Source organism: Mercurialis annua, linkage group LG8 (genome assembly GCF_937616625.2).
Source record: "Mercurialis annua linkage group LG8, ddMerAnnu1.2, whole genome shotgun sequence".
NCBI lineage: Eukaryota > Viridiplantae > Streptophyta > Magnoliopsida > Malpighiales > Euphorbiaceae > Mercurialis > Mercurialis annua.
The window spans coordinates 38407281-38426258 of record NC_065577.1 but is presented as its reverse complement, the minus strand read 5'-3'; the positions used below and the strand labels follow the sequence as shown (position 1 = coordinate 38426258).

General features: G+C 32.7%; 3 protein-coding genes across 3 annotated transcripts; all 3 read right to left on the bottom strand.

The window, feature by feature from the left end:
- Nucleotides 1-112: 112 nt before the first annotated feature.
- LOC126660423 (uncharacterized) lies at nt 113-7245 on the bottom strand. The gene is made up of 7 exons (XM_050353918.2): nt 6903-7245; nt 4143-5165; nt 3090-3334; nt 2916-2990; nt 1263-2099; nt 692-1063; nt 113-593 (listed from the first exon to the last, which is right to left on the bottom strand). The coding sequence occupies exons 1-7, from the start codon at nt 7054-7056 to the stop codon at nt 261-263; spliced, it is 3039 nt and encodes a 1012-aa protein (XP_050209875.1). The 5' UTR covers nt 7057-7245; the 3' UTR covers nt 113-260.
- A 4757-nt stretch (nt 7246-12002) lies between these two features.
- LOC126660507 (protein SOSEKI 5-like) lies at nt 12003-14967 on the bottom strand. The gene is made up of 6 exons (XM_050354057.1): nt 14813-14967; nt 14593-14704; nt 13576-13773; nt 13238-13307; nt 12568-13155; nt 12003-12213 (listed from the first exon to the last, which is right to left on the bottom strand). The coding sequence occupies exons 2-6, from the start codon at nt 14702-14704 to the stop codon at nt 12156-12158; spliced, it is 1026 nt and encodes a 341-aa protein (XP_050210014.1). The 5' UTR covers nt 14813-14967; the 3' UTR covers nt 12003-12155.
- Nucleotides 14968-15052: 85 nt separating this feature from the next.
- LOC126660506 (phragmoplastin interacting protein 1) lies at nt 15053-18926 on the bottom strand. The gene is made up of 4 exons (XM_050354056.2): nt 18323-18926; nt 17947-18118; nt 16466-16512; nt 15053-16373 (listed from the first exon to the last, which is right to left on the bottom strand). Exons 1-4 carry the CDS (start codon nt 18853-18855, stop codon nt 15266-15268), a joined length of 1860 nt encoding a protein of 619 aa, XP_050210013.1. The 5' UTR covers nt 18856-18926; the 3' UTR covers nt 15053-15265.
- Between the last annotated feature and the right edge of the window lie 52 nt (nt 18927-18978).

The window sequence follows — 18978 nt, the reverse complement described above, 5'->3', positions numbered from 1 at the left end:
AGTTTTTATCAATAGAAAGAGGTTCAGAATTAAGCACCCACAGTTTAAAGATTTGTTCCAGGAAAAAAAATTGCATCAATTTCCATCTGCAGTTCTCTAGGAAGATAAAAGATCAGGAAACACAAAACATCGATTTAAAAAAAAAAATCATTAAAGGATCACGTTTTACAACGGTGGGTATTTAAACCAAATGGTTTGACAGATAAAACCTCGAAAGCTCAAAATTGTGCAACTGCCTATTACTTGTCCAACTCCAATGACTATCGGTATGGCTCATCATGCAATTTAACATCTTCCTCTTTGCCACTTTCATTCTCCTTTTCTTTATCATTAACATCATTGTCACCTTCAATCTCATTTGTCGTTTCATCATCCCCATTTTCATTGTCATTATTCTTATCATCAGCATTAATGTCAGCTTCCATCTTAACTTTCACCTCACCTTCAATCCTAATAGGAACATCATCTCCTTCCATCTCCGAATCACCACTGTCATTATCTTCATCGCTATCAGAACCGGAACCATCATCACTGACATCAGCGTCGATATCATCATTATTACAATCAGGCGATGGATCCACAACAGCATCATCCTAATAAAAAAATTAAAAAGTAATTAAATCAGATATATAAAGAACAAGCATACTAAAGGTATACAATATGAATAATAAATTTAAAGATAACAGAATACCTTAAAAGCAACTCGTTTTCTCTTATTATTCAGAACATTCTTCAAATCACTTAAGTTATTCATAACTTCAACAAACTGAGTAGACACATGTGATTTAAAATTGGAAAAATCAGAAGAAAATGAATCTAGCCTGCTTGAAATGGAATGGAGCTTGATATTCATAGAACTCAAACTACAGGAAATTTTATTCTTCTTCCTTCCAGCTGAACTAGGACCACCTGCGTCCATAACACGTGATTTCAGTACATGTAGAGTGTCATCATCACTCGAGCTACTAGAGCCTGCCGCTTCTCCTTCGCCCTTGTCAGCTACGACTCTTAGTTTTAATAAAACCTTCTCTTCTTCAGTGGCTTTCAAATTCTGAAGCTCAGACTATAATAACAAAAATATAAGCAAAGTCTACAGATAAAAGATATAAAGTATAAATGAGCAGTTCTTAAAAAGTTACAAAAGTGAGCTTTCTTTAACTTTTTCTACATAACAAATAGAAAAATAAAAATGTGTAATATAGTAAATACTAATAAAAGACAATAAATTATAAATTGGAATCTTAAAAAAGTTTAAGACTTACTGTTTTGGACATTTGATTGAAAAAATTTCTGTTCAAATACTTCTGTTTCTTAACATCAGACGAATTCCAACGCAGAATACGTGGAATTTCAGAACCGGAACTTGTAGCAATACGATCAACAGCAAATGGACAGCATTCAAAAAACCAAACTTGAAAAGCTAAAGGGAAGCCATCCAATCTGTAAGAACTAGGCAGTGATCTTGAAGTCTCCCCTTTCTGTGACTTCAACCTACTTTTTAAATACTCCACAGTGCAATCAAATAAATCTTTGCCCCAAGCAAATTCCTCAAATAAACCGGAATCAACCAAATAAAAAGTTCCATTACCAACTAATTTTTTAGACCTGTTGTTATAGAGAAACAACTCAATAAAGTACAAAATAGCAAGCTTGACCGCATCCTCATTACAGTCCCATCTTTTCAGTAGGAAGCACTCCTCAACACTTTTCTTGTTGACTTTCTTTAATCCGGAGAAATATTTTTCTTTCCAATCGCTTTGAAAAGACGAATATTTACCACTATCAGAATCCCCATAGCATCGCAAACCAGTGACCAGTGCAAATTCCTCAAGTCCAAACTTCAACAATTTCCCACAAACCTTAATCCACAACTCATATTCAGACGGTTGCTTCACCTCTCTCATTAACAACCCGTGAATCAAATTGGTTTGTAATTTGTACTCCTTCATCTGTAAAAACTTCCCAAAACACGTGGCAGAAAAAAGCAACAGTTGTTGCTCGGACAGTTTTGACTTGATATTAGAAATCACATCCAATCCCTCATTGTGAATATGTTTAGTACTAAAGTACTCTTCAACACTAAAATAAGGATCCCAAAGCTGCATTAAAACATAGTAATATATCAATTAATAAAGGTTCGTTAGAAAAGGTGTTTAATATTGGAGAAAGAGATGAAACTAATAAACGAGCCAGAATGTTTTGCACATGCAGAATTCCTCATTTTAAAAGATACAATTAAATTTTAAGTAATGGAAATTTGATCAATTATGAACTACTTTGGCCGCTCAAGAGGGAGTCCATGTAAATAAACTACTTCAACCAATTAAGAATAGTTGAAAAGAACAGGAGTTTCTAATATATTCTGACGGATGGGTGATCGACAAAGATATCCTTTGATAAATATAATGGCATCATCAGTTTTAATATTAATGTTTATCAAAGCAATCGATGTTATTGATCAAAGACACTGAATATGTTGCAAAAAAACAAAAAGAATACAGAAAAACAACAAAATTTAATAAGAATAAACAAAAATTATAAAAAATAATCTTAAACAAGATTTATCATATTTTCTACTAAAACCAACAAAAGTATATTAAAAGTATACATCAAGTATAAAAATTACAAATTTAAAAAAGTTTTGTTAAATTTTTATATAAAAGTAAAATAATTTATTTTAACTACTTTGGTTAAATTTTTTAGAAAAATATGAAAAGTATATTTGAAATATACAAAAATATGAAAGTAATAATTTTAAATCAGTTCATATAAATATCATAGCAAACATCACTAAATATATAAAACAACCGAAAAGTATAACATCTCATATATAAAATCACACAAAATCACATAACCAAACAACAAAACACAAAACAATACACACAAAAGTAAACAAGATCATAAATAAAAAGTACCTTAAAACCTTGTTGTTTAACATCAGTCTCTTTAACAATCTCACGATTGATACCAGATTCCACTGCTACTTTTTTCTACAAAAAAATAATTAATAAAAGTAAAACAACAAAATCCAATATCAAAAAATACCAAAAGAACAACAACACAAAAATTTAAAACTAATTGCATGTTACCTTAGAAGCATAGGCTATTGCTTCAGATGTGACTTTTGTCCTCTTTGAAATTGGAATTTCTTTTTCAAAATGAGAATCATCAATAGAAGCAGCTTTCACTACTCTTCTTTTAGTTATTTTTCTAGGATCAGCATGAGTTACGGCAATTTCAACAACTTCTTTTCCTTTATCAGTTCTTTTCATAGTCAGTTTTTGCTTAATATGAGTAGAACTTCGAGTTTGAACCATTTTATATGAGGAAAAAACTGAAAAATGGAAGTTAATTACCAAGCACAAACTATTTCAAAAATTAAATAGCAGATAAATAGGAAATAACTGTAACACAGACACATGATCTAAAAAAAAAACCAAGCCTATCATGTGTTTTAGAAAGACCAAACTTTTGGTTCCAAAATATTAATCCATCACATAATTTTGTGATTGCTATAGATAATCACGTGTTAGATATAATTTCTTCAAATAGTTAAGCTAGTAACAAAATTTGAGAAGTTTCTCGCAAAATATAGCGGAAATATTTTTTCAAGGGCATACATGATTCCATCATTTGTCAGCATTAAATGAAATTGGCAAAACAAATTTGTCTACCACGTGTCAGATATCTTATTTCCTAAATATATTATGATCATAAACTTTATCAGTTTGATCTATCATTTTCTCGACCTTTGTACTCATAATTTGTTTAGAGCTGATGTGACACAATATTATACGTCTACTTGTACAAAATTGATCCTACTTGGCATTTATAATATCGCGCTACATTTATTCCAAACTAGGTATGGATATATTTGGCACCAAACGCAAAAATATTGGATCAAAGTGATAAAATTCCAAGATCATGGTATAAATGACAAATAGGCATAGTTCTAGGTAGTTAATTCATGTTACTAATGAAATGCCATCTGCATTTTACTGTTGCGTGAGAAAAATTGTTTCTTTTCATGCTAACTTACCAAAACTGATGACAGATTTTTCAGGCAATATCATTTAGAAAAGGAAAAACAAGCCAGATTTTGTATCAGCCTATATAGTTTTATATATGAGCAAAATGATTACCAGATAAGTACAGAGATAGCTTCTCTCTCATTTCAGTGCCTACACTGGCGGCATATTCCCAAACTTGTTGCCGATAATCCTTGTCATGAATAAGAGAAACAGGCATCTCATCGAACACCTTATCCTCCATGTCGATAATAATATTGTGTAGCAAGCAGCATACAAATATTATTTTTGACAACTGGTTTTTGTCAGGCATCCGCATAGCTCCACGAATAATCCTCCACGTTTCCTTCAGTCTTGCCAACGCAATCTGCGCTACTGATGTTGTTGCAGAATGTCGTTTGTTAAACTCAACCTCGTGATCCTTTTTTGCTTCCTTATAAGGTATAAGTAACCACGGCATTAGTGGAAACCCTGCATCACCTATGATGTATTCTTGTAATTCTGTTCCTTCCCTGAGCTCCATCTTCTTCCCATTTAGCCTTTTCCCTTCTTCTGACAGTTTAAAGAAACTAGAGTTTTGTAGCACAAGAGCGTCACTTAAACTACCTGGGCAGCCAACATTTACATCGCGGAATCTCATGTCGGGGTCCACTATCACCTGCAAGACCATGCTGTGGTTCTTCTCCAGGTCAATCCAGACATCATTTGAATGGTCAACAGCTGGCAGGGTCATGACAATGTGTGTGGCTTCAATCACACCACAGCAATTAGGCAGGCCATGTAACTTCTCAAACTTCGACTTTATTGCTTCTATTTCTGCTTCGGTGGAGGGCCAACGAAGATGGTGCACCCCTCTTTCTTCCATTGCTTCCACAAACCGCCAGGTTATATGACAGACAGTTGATTGGTTGACGCCAAATGAATCACCAACACTTGACAATGATTCACCAGAGACAAGTCTCCTAAGAGCAATTGCTACTTGGTCATTAAGAGATAACGACCTCCCATTTGAATCAGTCAAGTTACAATGCCTAGCGCTCAGTTCATCAGTCACAAGATAGCAGATGTAATTGAATGTCTTTCTCGAAATTTTAAAAATAGATTCAAATTTCTTTAAGTTTGATCCGGACAGAGGCCCTAAAGAAGAGAGTAGGTCTATCAATTGAGCATGGGCACATTAAACAATTGTAATGCAGAATCTTGTAAAGGGATCAACAGATCATAAAATATTCAGCAAAACAAACAAATATTTGGTCTTCGAAGACAGCAAAATCAAACATATGACAGAAATCTTCAAAAAGTGCACAACTTCACATCTAAATCAACCAAAAAAGATTTTTATATAATTCACTAGCATAACTTAAGGACAGAAAAAATGTTTAATATTGGTAATTACTCTTGATCAGTCATCAAGTTTCACAATCTCTGAGGAAGTAGAATAGGGTTTCTAATATTAAGCTCAGAATTCAGCAAGTGTTGCAGGTAAAATTGATAAGAAGGAAATTTACAGCAAGATGAAAGTTCGTCGACTTTAAAGATTTTATTATTTAAAATGTCCCAGTACAAGCATAATATAAGAAATTACAAACTCCGCCTATATTAAGAAGAAAACTTTGTCGCTTCTATAGAAGAAGAAAGAGTTTTCCAGGAAAAGAACCCTCACTCAGTTACTTATCCATGGTCCATTTTTTGAAGAATATCTTTTACGTTCAATGTAGAAACGCATTCTATAAGAGTTTAAAATCAGGCTGACAACAGGCACAATTTATTCTGATAGCTTAGGAAATGATGTTCAAATTTGTAGTAAAGCTTATTGAGCACCATGTTGCATTGCTACTTGGACAAAAGACTAACACATCTGCTTTAGATCAGCAAGATGTACAAAATTTACCCATACAAACGCAGCCCAAGGAAAAACAATCATGGCTTGGTTTGTACCAAACATTCAACAAAATGCAATAAGTTCATTAAAAAACACATGAACTTTCTCTTTTGATCCCACCGAATGAAGACAGCCACGCTGCCTCCGGAACATCAATATCTTGTTTCCTTGAGCATTATACAAACCTCTACACTACCACTCATCAAACTTGAAGAGCCAGAATTGTTTTAAAGAAAAGAGTTTGAAACAGAAACATAACCTAATTAATTACAGGTATAGTCACCAAGGCATGAAGATCCAGTAAAGCAGAACCAATGTAACAAAAAGATAATCAACAGAAGCTCCACAAGATAACCAATTAATACTTGAAAAACAACCCTATGCTTACTTTTTTTACACCAAAATATAAACCCTATGCATATCAAAATGAAAACATATTTCTATGAGAATGCATATATGTACATAACACCAATTAGTAAGCAATGTAAGCAAAAAAAAAAAAAAAAAAACAAAGCAGGCAAAACTAACAACTAAAACTCAAATTAACCCATGCCAAAAGAATCCACTTAAAATCACCATCTTTTGCACGTTTTTTCATTTTAATCACGTCTTTTCAAAAGTGTCAAATTAATTCATCACCTGTCATTTTTTTGCAAATCTATCACGAATGTGAAAATTCGGTCTATCTTTGTTGACTGACCACAATCGATAAGAAAAAGAGTAAAAAGACACCTAATTTTTCCATTGATGATAGATTTGCACGTGATGAATTTATTTGACACTTTCAAAAAGACATGATTAAAATTAAAAAAAACGTGAAAAAGTGGTGATTTTTGAAATAAAACACCAAAAACATAGAAGAAAAAACACCACAATAAAGAGCAAAACCAATGTTTTAACACAATCAACAAACCAACCAAGAAATCAAACTATAAATCAATCACAAAATGAAATTGAAAAACAAAAACAAGTGAAGAGACAATGCAATATACCAGAAATCCTTGAAGAAAAACTATCCCACCAATCCATGGAGTCCACTACTTGGGGAGCTTTGAATTTCAATGAAGAAGCAGCAGCCAGCACATTCGGGTCAACTTTTTTCTCTGCTTTCTTCTTCCTCTTGAAACTACCTCTCTTGGGCCCCATTTCAAAGATCAAACAGTACACAGAATCAGAAATAACACTGTAAAAGTATTGAGCTTTTATCGTTTTTTGGGTGCTAATAAGTTATGTTTTGAATGGTTTTTTATACTGTCATTCAAAACATAACATGCAAACAAATTATTAGTGATTTGAATGAGAATTTAATTTCCATGGTTATTTGCTGCTAAAAAAAAGAAAGCAAAAAAGAGAGAAGCAATGCAAACAAGCTTATGCATCATATATTAGGATGGCAAAAGTCTCAATTTAGCCCCTGAGGTCAGACAGAAAGAATTAATAAGATCCTAAGGTCGAAGTTGGCTCGCTTTGACCCCTAAAATTGTCCAAAATGGTTCACATCGCACCACCGTTAGTTTCTTCCGACTAAATGGTGATGTGGCCGTTAGGAAAAAATTCAAAAACATCCTTAATGTTTAAATTATTTACCAATTTTATATTTATGATTTTTTTTGACCATTTTCACCCTCTTTTTCATTTAAATATATCTAATTAAATAATATTTAAAATTAAAATATTTATCAAACAATCAAAACTCAATTAATCACTTCGAAACTTAACTAAACGCTTTGAAATTTAATTAAACTAATTAATTAAATTTTGCCCGCCCGCCGCTACACATCGCCGAATACTACCTCTACGACCTTCGGCAAAAAAGATTCCGACCAAAAACTAAATAAAAATTAAATAAAAAAACAGAAAAAAATGACATTTACCACCTCCATCTTAGACCGCCGGAATTTATTTCCGGCGGTCCTCCGCCTCACTGTGGGCTGTTCTTCCCATGGGAAGAACAAGATTTGTTCTTCCCATGAGAAGAACAGCCCTGTTCTTCCCACGTTGGGAAGAACAACGGGCTGTTCTTCCCATGGGAAGAACAAGATTTGTTCTTCCCAAGTTGGGAAGAACAGGGGCTGTTCTTCCCAACTTGGGAAGAACAGGAAAAGAGCCGGCCGCTGAAAAAAATTTCCGGCGGTCGGTAAAATATGGGAATATAAACCGGAGGTAGATTCGGAGAAAAAGTTGGCGGTGCTTTATGAATTTTTTTATTTTTATTTTAGTTGATTTAATTAGATTTAATTAAGTTTAAATTGAATTTTAATTGTTTTAATTGAATTTTAATTTGTTTAATTCGATTTTGACGTGTTTAATTAGGTTTTGAAGTGTTTAGTTGAGTTTTGATTATTTTAATAAATATTTTAATTTTAAATATTATTTAATTAGATATATTTAAATGAGAAAGAGGGTGAAAATGGTGGAAAAAATCATAAATGTAAAATTGGTAAATATTTTAAACATTAAGGATGTTTTTGAACTTTTTTTCTAAGGGTCTAGACGGACAAAACTAACAGAGTTTGCGTTTTGTGCGATATGAACCACTTTGGACAACCTCAAGGTGATAATTGAGCCACCTTCTATTTTAGGGTCTTATTAATTCTTTCGGTCTGACCTCAGGGGCTAAAGTAAGCCTTTTACCTATTATTAGGATTAACATATTTTTAAGGTCTCTTAATTTTTAATTTTTAGTTTATTCGGTCCTTAAACTTCTATTTAATCTTATTCGGTCTCTCAATTTTATATTTTTTAATCTGATACCTAAACTTCCATTTTATCTAATTTGGCTCCTAAACTTTACATTTTTTATTTTATTTAGTTTTTAAATTTCCATTTGTTTGAGGACTTGAAAAAACAAAAAAAAATTAAAGTTCAAAGATCAGATAAAATCAAATAGAAGTTCAGAAATCAGATAAACTAAAATTGTAAAATTTAAGGATCATATAGGACCAAATGAAAGTTTAGAGACCACATAAACTAAAAACAATAAATTTATGAACCTTAAAATGTGTTAACCTTTTATATTATGGGTTTTGTTTCTTTCTTCATTTTTATTTTCCTTTTATTCATTTCAGTGATGTTTAATAAATTCATAAACTATATTCGTTTTTTCAATTTAAATATAAATTCTAAAATGTATCAATTGTATGCAGAAAGTTGTATGTTTTTTTCAATTTAATACATATGCTAACGTGACACTCATTTATTGGTGTGATTTTACTGAGATAAAATCATTTTTTACAGTCACGCCAGCATTTTATGACCCCGTATATAGAATTAAAAAAATAAAATTTCTTGCATAAAAGTGACAGATTTTAAAATTTAGGATTAAATTAAAAAAATAAATATAATATATAAATTTATTTAATATTATTTTTATATGGTTTGTCAAAAAAGAATAATTATATATAGATTTTTTCAACTTTGTTTAGTTTGTTAATTTTTGACTTTTTTTGGTGGATTTTTGTGATTTTTTGAATTTTATTTTTCATTTTCTTGATTGATATACTTTAAAAATTCTACTATGATAATATTGGGCTTTGTTTCGATTTAATTTTTTTTATATTTTATATGTTTATAAAAGATAATTTTTATAAGTATTATTGTATTTTATGATAAGAAAGTCCTTTAAGAAACTACAAATCTATTGAGCTTATGGACAAAATGAAATTTTTTAGTTTGAACTTTTCGAGCCGATATTTTCAGGGTATTTTGTTTTACCGATTCAGTTGAAGCTTGGGTTTGTATGTCCTATGTAGCTCAAAGTGCACACACTAAACGGACCGATCGACACAACCTAACATCCAACGACGAGCTTTTTAACTACAACAATTTAATATACGTTAGTAGAGCTAGAATTGCCGCAACTGCTAACACCAGACTTGTCCTTCGATGAATCTCTTCGACCTTTTGGGTTTTGCTAAATGGATTTACTTTCTTTGCTTCCAAACTCGATTTTTATCTTGAACGAATTTTTATTAGCTTTTTGGCTTTTTTTTTGTTTCATTTAAAGCATTTTCTCTAATTTTCTTTAAGGTTTGTAATTGAATCTTGTAATATTTTTATTTTAATGTTATTATTGGTGGCACTGTGGCAGGATAAATGATGATGGCGTTAAAAGTGTATCAACCTAACCAAGATGCTCTATTGCGTCTAGGGGTGTGCAAAAACCGAATTGAACCGAAAAACCGAACTGAACCAAACCAATGTTTTAAGATTGGTTCGGTTTTTAGTTAAAACGATTTAATTTGTTTTTTGTCAATTTAAAAATTTGATATTCGGTTTTCAATTTGGTTTTAGGTTTTTGCAAACAGAACCGATCAAAAAACCGAATAACATGTTTTTTTTTTTGAAAAAAATAAAATTCATATGTTTATTTATACTTTTTTAGTATTTATTCTTTAATAATATGTAATATATAAGTTAATAAATTTATTATAATAGATAAAATATACAAACAACATATGTAAAATTATTATTAATCAATATTTTTTTAATTTTTTAAATTAAAAAACTGAAGAAAAAAAATAATTAAAAATCGGCTTTTAACCGAACCGAACCGAATTTTTCAGTTTGGTTCAATTTCGGTCTTTGGTCTATTTTGGAACCGATTCAATTTTGGATTTTGGCCTATTTTTAGTTTTGGTTTTTTTGATCCAGTTCACCGAACCGACCGAAACCAACGTTGCACAGGCCTAATTGCGCCTCCTAATTTTTTATCCCAAAACTTTATCTAAAAAAATACACTTTATGTAGAATTTTCCGAATTTTTAATGGTATTTTTTTTGAATTCATCGGATCTCATTAAATTGAATATGAAAGAGTTACATTTGTAAGAAATTCGGGATAATTTGAAAACTAAACCCGATGACCTAACATGGAACAGACAACATATTGTCTGATTCGCAGACCTTACTTACGAGAATAAAAATAAATTACTATGTTTCGCGAATTAAGTGCAGTTTTCAATCACTTTTTGTTCAAACTTCTCCAAACACCCGCAAATTCACAACACCCGATTCAATCAACATTTGATATAACTCCTTCTAAAAAAGAGACAGCAACTCCTTCTAAAAAGGAGACAACAAACCTTTCACACAGAAAGGACAACAAACTTTTCATAAAGAAAAGACAGAGTAAAACATTCATAAAAAAGACAAATAATAAAAAATAAATTAAACTAGTATAGCTCATAGACGAATCCATTTTGTTACTGAAAGATCTTCAATCTGTTGTCGCTTCTTGATAATTGAATTGCGTTTCGTGATAAATTTTAATCCATCAGAAAAATGAAAAAAAATTGGCTATATATTATTTTCTATGAAATTAAAATAACATAAATAAAAGGAATGGCTACCGTTAATAGAAAAATTAAGCCGACGGCTGCCGAAGAAGAAATAAGAAAAAGGCTTGAGGCGGCTAGGGTTTTTTAGAGAGAAAAGAGAAGAAAAGGCGGCTATATTTTCAATTAGATTTTTATACTCTAATCATATTTTATTTAAGAAATAACAAAGGACAAAAATAAGTATAATTTAAATTATTTGAAAAAATAAAATTGAAATAGTGAAAAGGAAATATCCAAAAGAATATTTTATTTTAAACCATGACAAAATAATCGTAATAATAAATTAAAAAATGGATTTTTTTGTATAATAATGGGTGGAAAGATACAATAATTAAATCATATTTTTCATCATTAAACTATAGGCTTAATGGTGGAAACAATCCAAACCTTTATAATTTTTTGCAATTTAAAATAACCTTTTAATTTGTATAATAATAGCCAAATTACATTTTTTTTTGTTACAATAATAGCCAAATTTGCAATTTCTTTTTTGTTACAGGTTTGGCCCCCGATTTGGCTATTATTATAAAAAAAAATATAATATGGTAATTATTATAAAATTTTAAAATTTTGGTTTAAATTATAACAAGTTGTAAAGGTTTTGATTTTTTTCACAGTTAGGCCTAAACTTTACTTGCCTCGACAATAATGAATTTTAGACATAAGTTTTACATGTTAAAATGTCTCTTTGTTTTTTTTTTAAATAAAAAAATGTCTCTATGAGCTTAATGAGTTCAAATGGTATATGCGTTGATCGGCATTCTACTATAATCATAGGATTAGATCCTTCCACAAACGTCAAAAATTTCCAACCGCACACAATAAAAAAGAAAAAAAATGATCTTCAATTCATCAAGCTACGTTTTAGAGTTACACAAAAGTAGCTCATCCTTTATCTACAAATTTTCTACAAGATTTTGAAACACTTAAAATTAGGACTTGATGCATCTTTCAAGATCACATACCTACAAACATAATAGCAATGAGTCAAAAAAATGGCATTATTCTCTTTATCAAGCACATCACAAAGAAAGCAAATTACATTAGAACACAATGCCCATCACCTAGGTAGCACGGACACAAAAAAAATATAGAAATGAGAAAAACGACATAATATTACGAAAATAGGTTATAGAGTTTCGAAGTTTTAGAAGTGCTTTCAAAAAACTTGAAACTCAAAAAGTTTCCATGCAATATACTCGTTACCGTCTTGCAGAAAGCAATTCCATGTTTCGGCTTGCCTTGCAGGCTATCTAGCTAGGTAATGCATTGTTCTACAATGCTCATATATTGCAGATAGATACACCATTGATCAATACCTGTTTTTCATTGTATTAAAATCTTTGAACTTTTTTGAGCCACATCCACATCCAATCAGTTTCATCAGAAGCCCCGATTCATTCATATGCGAGCTAAGATTAACCCTCGCATCCTGCTTATATCTATTACTAGCTTGTCGATAAAGCCCTATAGATTTCAAAGTCGGTACGGAAGCCTCCTTTTTCTTCAGCTTTGTAGTGTGAAGTCCTTCAGCTTCAGTTTTTTCAGTTTCCCTTTCCACTCTTCGGTTACTGTCGGCCTGTGTTAATACATCAGAGCCCTTTTCGGAGAATTCTCTTGTCGTTCTGGACTCGTCAACTTTGTGCTCATCAATATTGTCAGCAATTGAACTGAATAAATGATTTTTTCTTCTAGCAATTGGAGGACCCGAGTCCTCAGTGTCACTGCTGGAGTTGTTCATCTCCGAGCGTCTGGAGTTAGATGACGATGACATTGAATTGATTGATTGAGAAATTGGAGAAGATTCAAAGAGTAGTGATCCTTTCAGAATGTAATCTTGATCATGACAAGGGTATATGAAATCATCAGTTGACAAGTCTTGCCATAGAAATGCATTCTTGTAGCTCCTGAATATAGAAACAATCGAGATTTCTGAGAAAATGAAAACACGCAGCAAAATTTCTCCCTTTAAAAGTCTGAAAATTTTACCGTTTTGAAGCCCAAGAATACATGCTAGCTAAGCCTTGACCTCGAAGATTGTTTAATGTATTTATCACATCTAATATAAGGGAAAAAGAAACAATGTCAGCATTACAATCCTGATGCAATTTTAAGCTAGCAAACTGTCAAGAAACAATTGCTCATGGTATGTTGTAAAGAAACTTGTCGAGTCCTACATTTTCATTATTAGACACGCTTATGAAATTCCGAAACTTTATATTTATAACCAATTCTTATAAAAAAAAATACCATTTCGTTGTTTTCCGTTTTCATGCAACATAGTGCATGTACATTTATGGGTTTGGTATCGTTTAAGTACGAGTTACCTCTAAGATAAAGTCCTTGAGAAGAAGAAAGTGAGACCTCCGCGAAATGAGGATGCTCGAGCTGTCCATTTCGCGATAGGTAGTAGACAACAGGTACCTTTTTCTCAGTTTCTGGTTGGGGTTGAAGCTGCATCTTGTTTCCTCCATTATTGGTTCCGTTATCTTGATAATTCATTTGCATGACTACTCCTGTTTCTTCTGTAGAATCAGGAGTCATCATTACAATAGATAAGTAAGAAAGGCTGAGGTAATAGAGAGAGTAAAAAATGAAAAATTAAATATGTATCTTGAAGAAGTGTACAATTCCTATATTTATAGAGGGAGCAGCTTGGAGTTAAGAATCGGAATTGCTGCACGTAAAAGGGAATAGAGAGTTCCTATTAGGGGTCCATTTTGTTCAAACCAAACCGAACCAAAATTCTGAAAAACTTTAATTTCTCAAACGAAACCCGTCAGTTCAGTCGGGTTTTCCTGATTTGGTTTGGTTATTTTCTGTTTGATTTACGTTCAAATTTAACTCAAAATTTTGATATCCAAAACCGAACAAAACCAAAAAACCAAAGTTTTGTCATAATAAAAAACCGAACTGAAGCAAAAAATTCGGTTAAGATTGTTCTTTCGGTTTCAATCCGTTTTTGCACACCCCTAGTTCCTCCTATAGAGACGATTGCTATCAAACAAAAAAGAGAAACTATTGATGTCTACAGCATCCTCCCTTGGATTGATCATTAGATAAAGTTTCTAAATTTCAAATCATTGACCAACATGAACTTAGGATAAAACTTCAATTATTTTATACAAATGCAAGTCAAAGCCATCTCCATGAAATCGAAATAAGAGAAATGAATTTGGCAGTTCATGTGATTTTCAAACTTTCTGTTTGGAAATCAAGAAAGTGCTAAGTTTACTAGATCCAAATAGGAGTTATAATCTATGATCATTGAATCCTCTCAAAAAAAAAAATCTATGATCATTGACAATATTCTGTATCTAACGTTCTATTTTTTGTACCTATACCTTGTCTAATTGGTAAGTCTTCCTGTTCTTGCATTTCTCGAATTCTCCAAAAAGGATGCTGAAAATCAACACTTCTGCTGCAGCTGAATTTAGATTCTTGATTCTTAGACATCTGTGCAAATAAATACATGGAAGCAAAAATTAGGATCAAAGAATTTCCAAACGGAGCAAGAATAGATATATGCAAGCACATCTGAAACTAAGAAATATAGTTTCTCACCTTGATTGATGAAAAGCAAATACCAATTATCAGAATCAACACACAAAACCTTGTGTTCTAAACCTGTCCTGCTGATAATAAACAAAACTGAATATAATAATCTTGCAGTGTCTTGACCATTATAGATTTAAATAGTGGGGTTCAGAATTAAGCTCCCACAGAAAAAATACAAGATTGCATCAATCTCCATCCGCAGTTTTCTGGGACGGCAAAAGCTTAGGAAACACAAAACATCGATACTGAAAAAGGAAAATAAATAAATTCATTAAAGGATCACGTTTTACAGCGGTGTGTATTTAAACCAAATGGTTTGACAAATAAAAACTCAAAAGCTCAAAATTGTGCGACTGCCTATGACTCATCCAACCCCAATGAATATTAATATGGCTCTTCATGCAATTTGAAATAGCACAAAGACTATTACATAAATGCTTAAATCGCATTAGAACTTGTTTAGGTTGTTTTCTTGTTTGGACAAGCTGTAGAAATATGACCTCTCTGATTACATTCATAGCAAGTCCGCCGCCTTATCTTACCACTGCTTACAGTCACCCCATTGTTATCGGCTTCATTATCGGTGTCTTTGGGTGCAGCAATACTTGCACTAGCATTGTAATCAGCCTCATAACCAGTGGCTGAGGAGGAGGACCTGATAATCAACCCATCATTATTGGCTGCATTACTGGTCTCTCTGGATGCCGCGATACTTGCATTGTTATCAGCCGCTTGACCCATGGTTGTCACTGCAGTTGCAAGTTTGTTCGGACAAGCTGTAGAAACATGACCTTTCTGATTACACTCATAGCAGGTCCTCCTCCTCATCTTACCGCTGCTTACAGTCACCCCATTGTTATCGGCTTCATTATCGGTGTATTTTGGTGCAGTAATACTTGCACTAGCATTGTTATAAGCCTCATAACCTGTGGCTGCGGAGGAGGACCTGATGATCAACCCATCATTATCAGCTCCAATGTCTCTAGATGCCGCTTCACCCGCGGATGTCGGTGCAGTTGCAAGTTTGTTCGGACAAGCTGTAGAAACATGACCTTTCTGATTACACTCATAGCAGGTCCTCCTCCTCATCTTACCGCTGACTGCACTCAAACCACCATCATCAGCTTCATTAAATGTGGCTATGGGAGCTGGAGTTGATTGTGCTGTGGCTATGGGAGCCGGAGTTGAATGTGCTGTGGCTTTGGGAGCTGGAGTTGAATGTGCTTCTCCTTTTTTTAAAGGAACTGCACAGCTTATCTTGATGGCTCGTCCACATACAATCAGCTGATCCAACTTTAATGCCATCAATAATGAGATATTGTCAGAAAAGTCCACATGGCCATAGCCCCGGAATTCTCCAGTTTCCTTATCCGTACCCCACCGTACTGAAGATATCTTGCAATCTGAGAAAAAATCCCTCAGGTCTTTCTCAGTTATGTCCCATGACAAATTTCCGACATAGATTCTATTGTAACCCTCGACTATTGTAGGGGCAAAATCAGACACTTTTTTGGCTTGAGGCATTCGAGTCATCTTGTATGGTTGAATTTTCAGAAAAAATCCACCCCTGGATGTGTTAAAAGTTTCATAAGAATGATGTGGAAAAAATAAAAAAATTGATTTTTGCAGGGTAAAGCACATTATTTAGAAATTACCCACATGTCAGATCCATCAAGAGCCAAGGCCCGTCCAGCTGCGGCTTCAGTCTGCAAAACATGATTTTAGTAGAATCAATACATTGTTCCAGAAAACCTACCATGATATTAACAATAAATAATTCAAATTTCAAGACTTTTAAGGTTCATCATAGTTTTAGAAATACCAAAGCTTAGAAAATAAGTTGTATATTTTTCGATCATTCCCATGTCTATTGTGGATTAACAGGTTGTAAATTGTAGCATGCATGATGCTGGTTCAGAAAATCAAGTGAGTTAGTTCACTATGTCGTTGGGTTCATCTTATAGCAATTTTCATCTCTACAGATATTATTAATGCGGATAGATCTTAAAATTTTAGCAAATAATATGTTAATTGTCCAGTCGCAAGAAGTATCCAATCCAACTGCAGAAGCACATCAATGGCATTTTCTTGTTAAGAAAAAAAAAAGAAGCAGAAAATCATGGTATTCTGGCGATCTGGTTTCCTGAGCAACTTCTTACTTTGTTTAGCGACAATGTTGAGCACAGAAAGAACTAAAAAATCTGGGAAACCAAAATGCAATATCTATAATAAGATAGTAATTGCCGGTAAAGCTCTAGAGTGTAAGGGTTCTTAATCTCCTTCGACTAATATCAGAAGATACGCATCTCTATTGAACCTTTTTCTCCTATTAAATATCAATTTATAAATGCAAGACAAAAGATTCTATCGGAACAGCCAGACAGACATGTAGTACACTACTACACTCTTCATTTGTACAAAGCAAACGATACGAGAAAAATAATGACAAGTAGAGTGAAATGATTTAGTTAGTACATGATTGGTGCAGCAGAGAAAAAATAGGAAATCACATGTGCTCATGAGAATTTGGGAAAAGCTATAAAACCATTTTCATAATGTTTTGATAGTCTCTTGAAGCAACTCGGTGCCATCATGTACTTTGTCCAACAAAAAAGAAAATATTTTGGGGAGAAACACAATAAGGTCATAGAAATTTATCATAATGCTCATTTAGAAGATACAGGGAGGCAGACCTAATCTTTGACAGACAAAGAATACACACAACTCAGTTTCCATGAGAGTATTCTACATCCCACTATATCTAGATGCCTAATATAACTGCACGGAAGCAGGTCACATATTCCAGAATTTCTTTGTAATAGTAAATATTCTCAGTGATCCTGACTCTTTTCTCTATGTGTGTGAGAGATTATTCTTCCACATTTTAAATTCACATTCCTCGTAGAAGCCTACAAGTACCCGTCACTTTTAATTGAAAAGACTTTTCAGGTTCGCAGAAAAAAATTCATGGTTTTCATTTTCACATTCATTACATAAGACTTAGTGAATGAAAAGTCTTCAACCATAACACTTTTGAATGTTGAGATCACTGTCAGATTTAAGTTATTTTACAAGTAAATTGTTGACTGTTGAAACTTTCATAAAATTACTATTGCAGCATAGTTAAGAACAAGAATTACCTTGAAACCAATAATAGCAATTCCTCTAAACTTCCCACTATCAGGAAATGTCATACAATCAATTTCAGTTATGGTGCCACAGCTCTCAAAGAAACTTCGAATATCATCCTCCGTTGAGTAATAAGGAATGCCTCCCACATAAACTTTCGTCGCAGATTCCTCATTTATATGACTGCAAGACATTAAAACAATCACCAAAGTTTCCATTAAAACTCAAAATCAATACAAGAAAACACAAAGGATTCTTACACAAATCAACTTATCAAGAAACACAACTTTGAACAACACCATAACAACAATAGCATAACAAATAATATAAAACACAAACCAATAATAAATCAAACAAAACCATTAAGAACATCAAAATCCAAACTACCTTTCACTGATTACATTAGTTACTTCAACTGCATCTTTTGCCTCACCACCTACTTCTTTAACCTCCACATTCTTAGCCTTCTTGCTTTTTCTCTTTTTCTTCTTATTCTTTTTCTTCGTCGCCTTTTTCGTTTCCTTCACCGCCCCATTATCACCATTTTCCACTCCACCATTTTCTTTACTTTCACCGTCATCTCTCTTCCTCTTCTTCTTCTTCTTCTTAATATTTTCTTCATTATTTTCACCATCATTACCCTCACCAACCAAACCCTTTTCATTTTTCTCCTCAACTAACTTATTTTCCCCATTATTTTCCAATTGGGTATCAACTAATCCTTGTAAAGGTTGAATCTTTTCTCTTCTTTTTTCCTTCTTGGCTGTTTTTGATCTCTGTTTTGATGCTTCTAAAAGCTCTTGAAGCCTTGAAGTACCATTCTGAGTTGGTAATTGCTTTGAATTACAGTCAGTTGTGAGTAAAGATTGTACCTTTGCTACTCTTAGCTTCTGCTTTAGCTTCTTGTTTGATAACACCATTGTTCCTTTCTACTCCAAAACCCTAACTTTGAGGTTTTTCAAGCCATTGTTCCTTTTTTTTTAATTTAAAAAATTGGTCTTTAAAACATCACAAAATAAAAAAAAAATACTAAAAAACGGTGC

What these genes read in the sequence shown, in the direction of transcription:
- LOC126660423 (XM_050353918.2), bottom strand. Translation starts at nt 7,056, where the DNA reads ATGGGGCCCAAGAGAGGTAGTTTCAAGAGGAAGAAGAAAGCAGAGAAA. An exon ending in TTTTTCTTCAAGGATTTCTG is followed by an intron (nt 5,166 to 6,902) that starts GTATATTGCATT and finishes TCTCTTCTTTAG; the next exon opens with GGCCTCTGTCCGGATCAAAC. An exon ending in GAAAACGAGTTGCTTTTAAG is followed by an intron (nt 594 to 691) that starts GTATTCTGTTAT and finishes TTTTTTTATTAG; the next exon opens with GATGATGCTGTTGTGGATCC.
- LOC126660507 (XM_050354057.1), bottom strand. Translation starts at nt 14,704, where the DNA reads ATGTCTAAGAATCAAGAATCTAAATTCAGCTGCAGCAGAAGTGTTGAT. An exon ending in TCAAGGACTTTATCTTAGAG is followed by an intron (nt 13,308 to 13,575) that starts GTAACTCGTACT and finishes CCCTTATATTAG; the next exon opens with ATGTGATAAATACATTAAAC. An exon ending in TTTAATACAATGAAAAACAG is followed by an intron (nt 12,214 to 12,567) that starts GTATTGATCAAT and finishes TTATGTTTGTAG; the next exon opens with GTATGTGATCTTGAAAGATG.
- LOC126660506 (XM_050354056.2), bottom strand. Translation starts at nt 18,855, where the DNA reads ATGGTGTTATCAAACAAGAAGCTAAAGCAGAAGCTAAGAGTAGCAAAG. An exon ending in TTGCTATTATTGGTTTCAAG is followed by an intron (nt 16,513 to 17,946) that starts GTAATTCTTGTT and finishes CATGTTTTGCAG; the next exon opens with ACTGAAGCCGCAGCTGGACG. An exon ending in GCTCTTGATGGATCTGACAT is followed by an intron (nt 16,374 to 16,465) that starts GTGGGTAATTTC and finishes TAACACATCCAG; the next exon opens with GGGTGGATTTTTTCTGAAAA.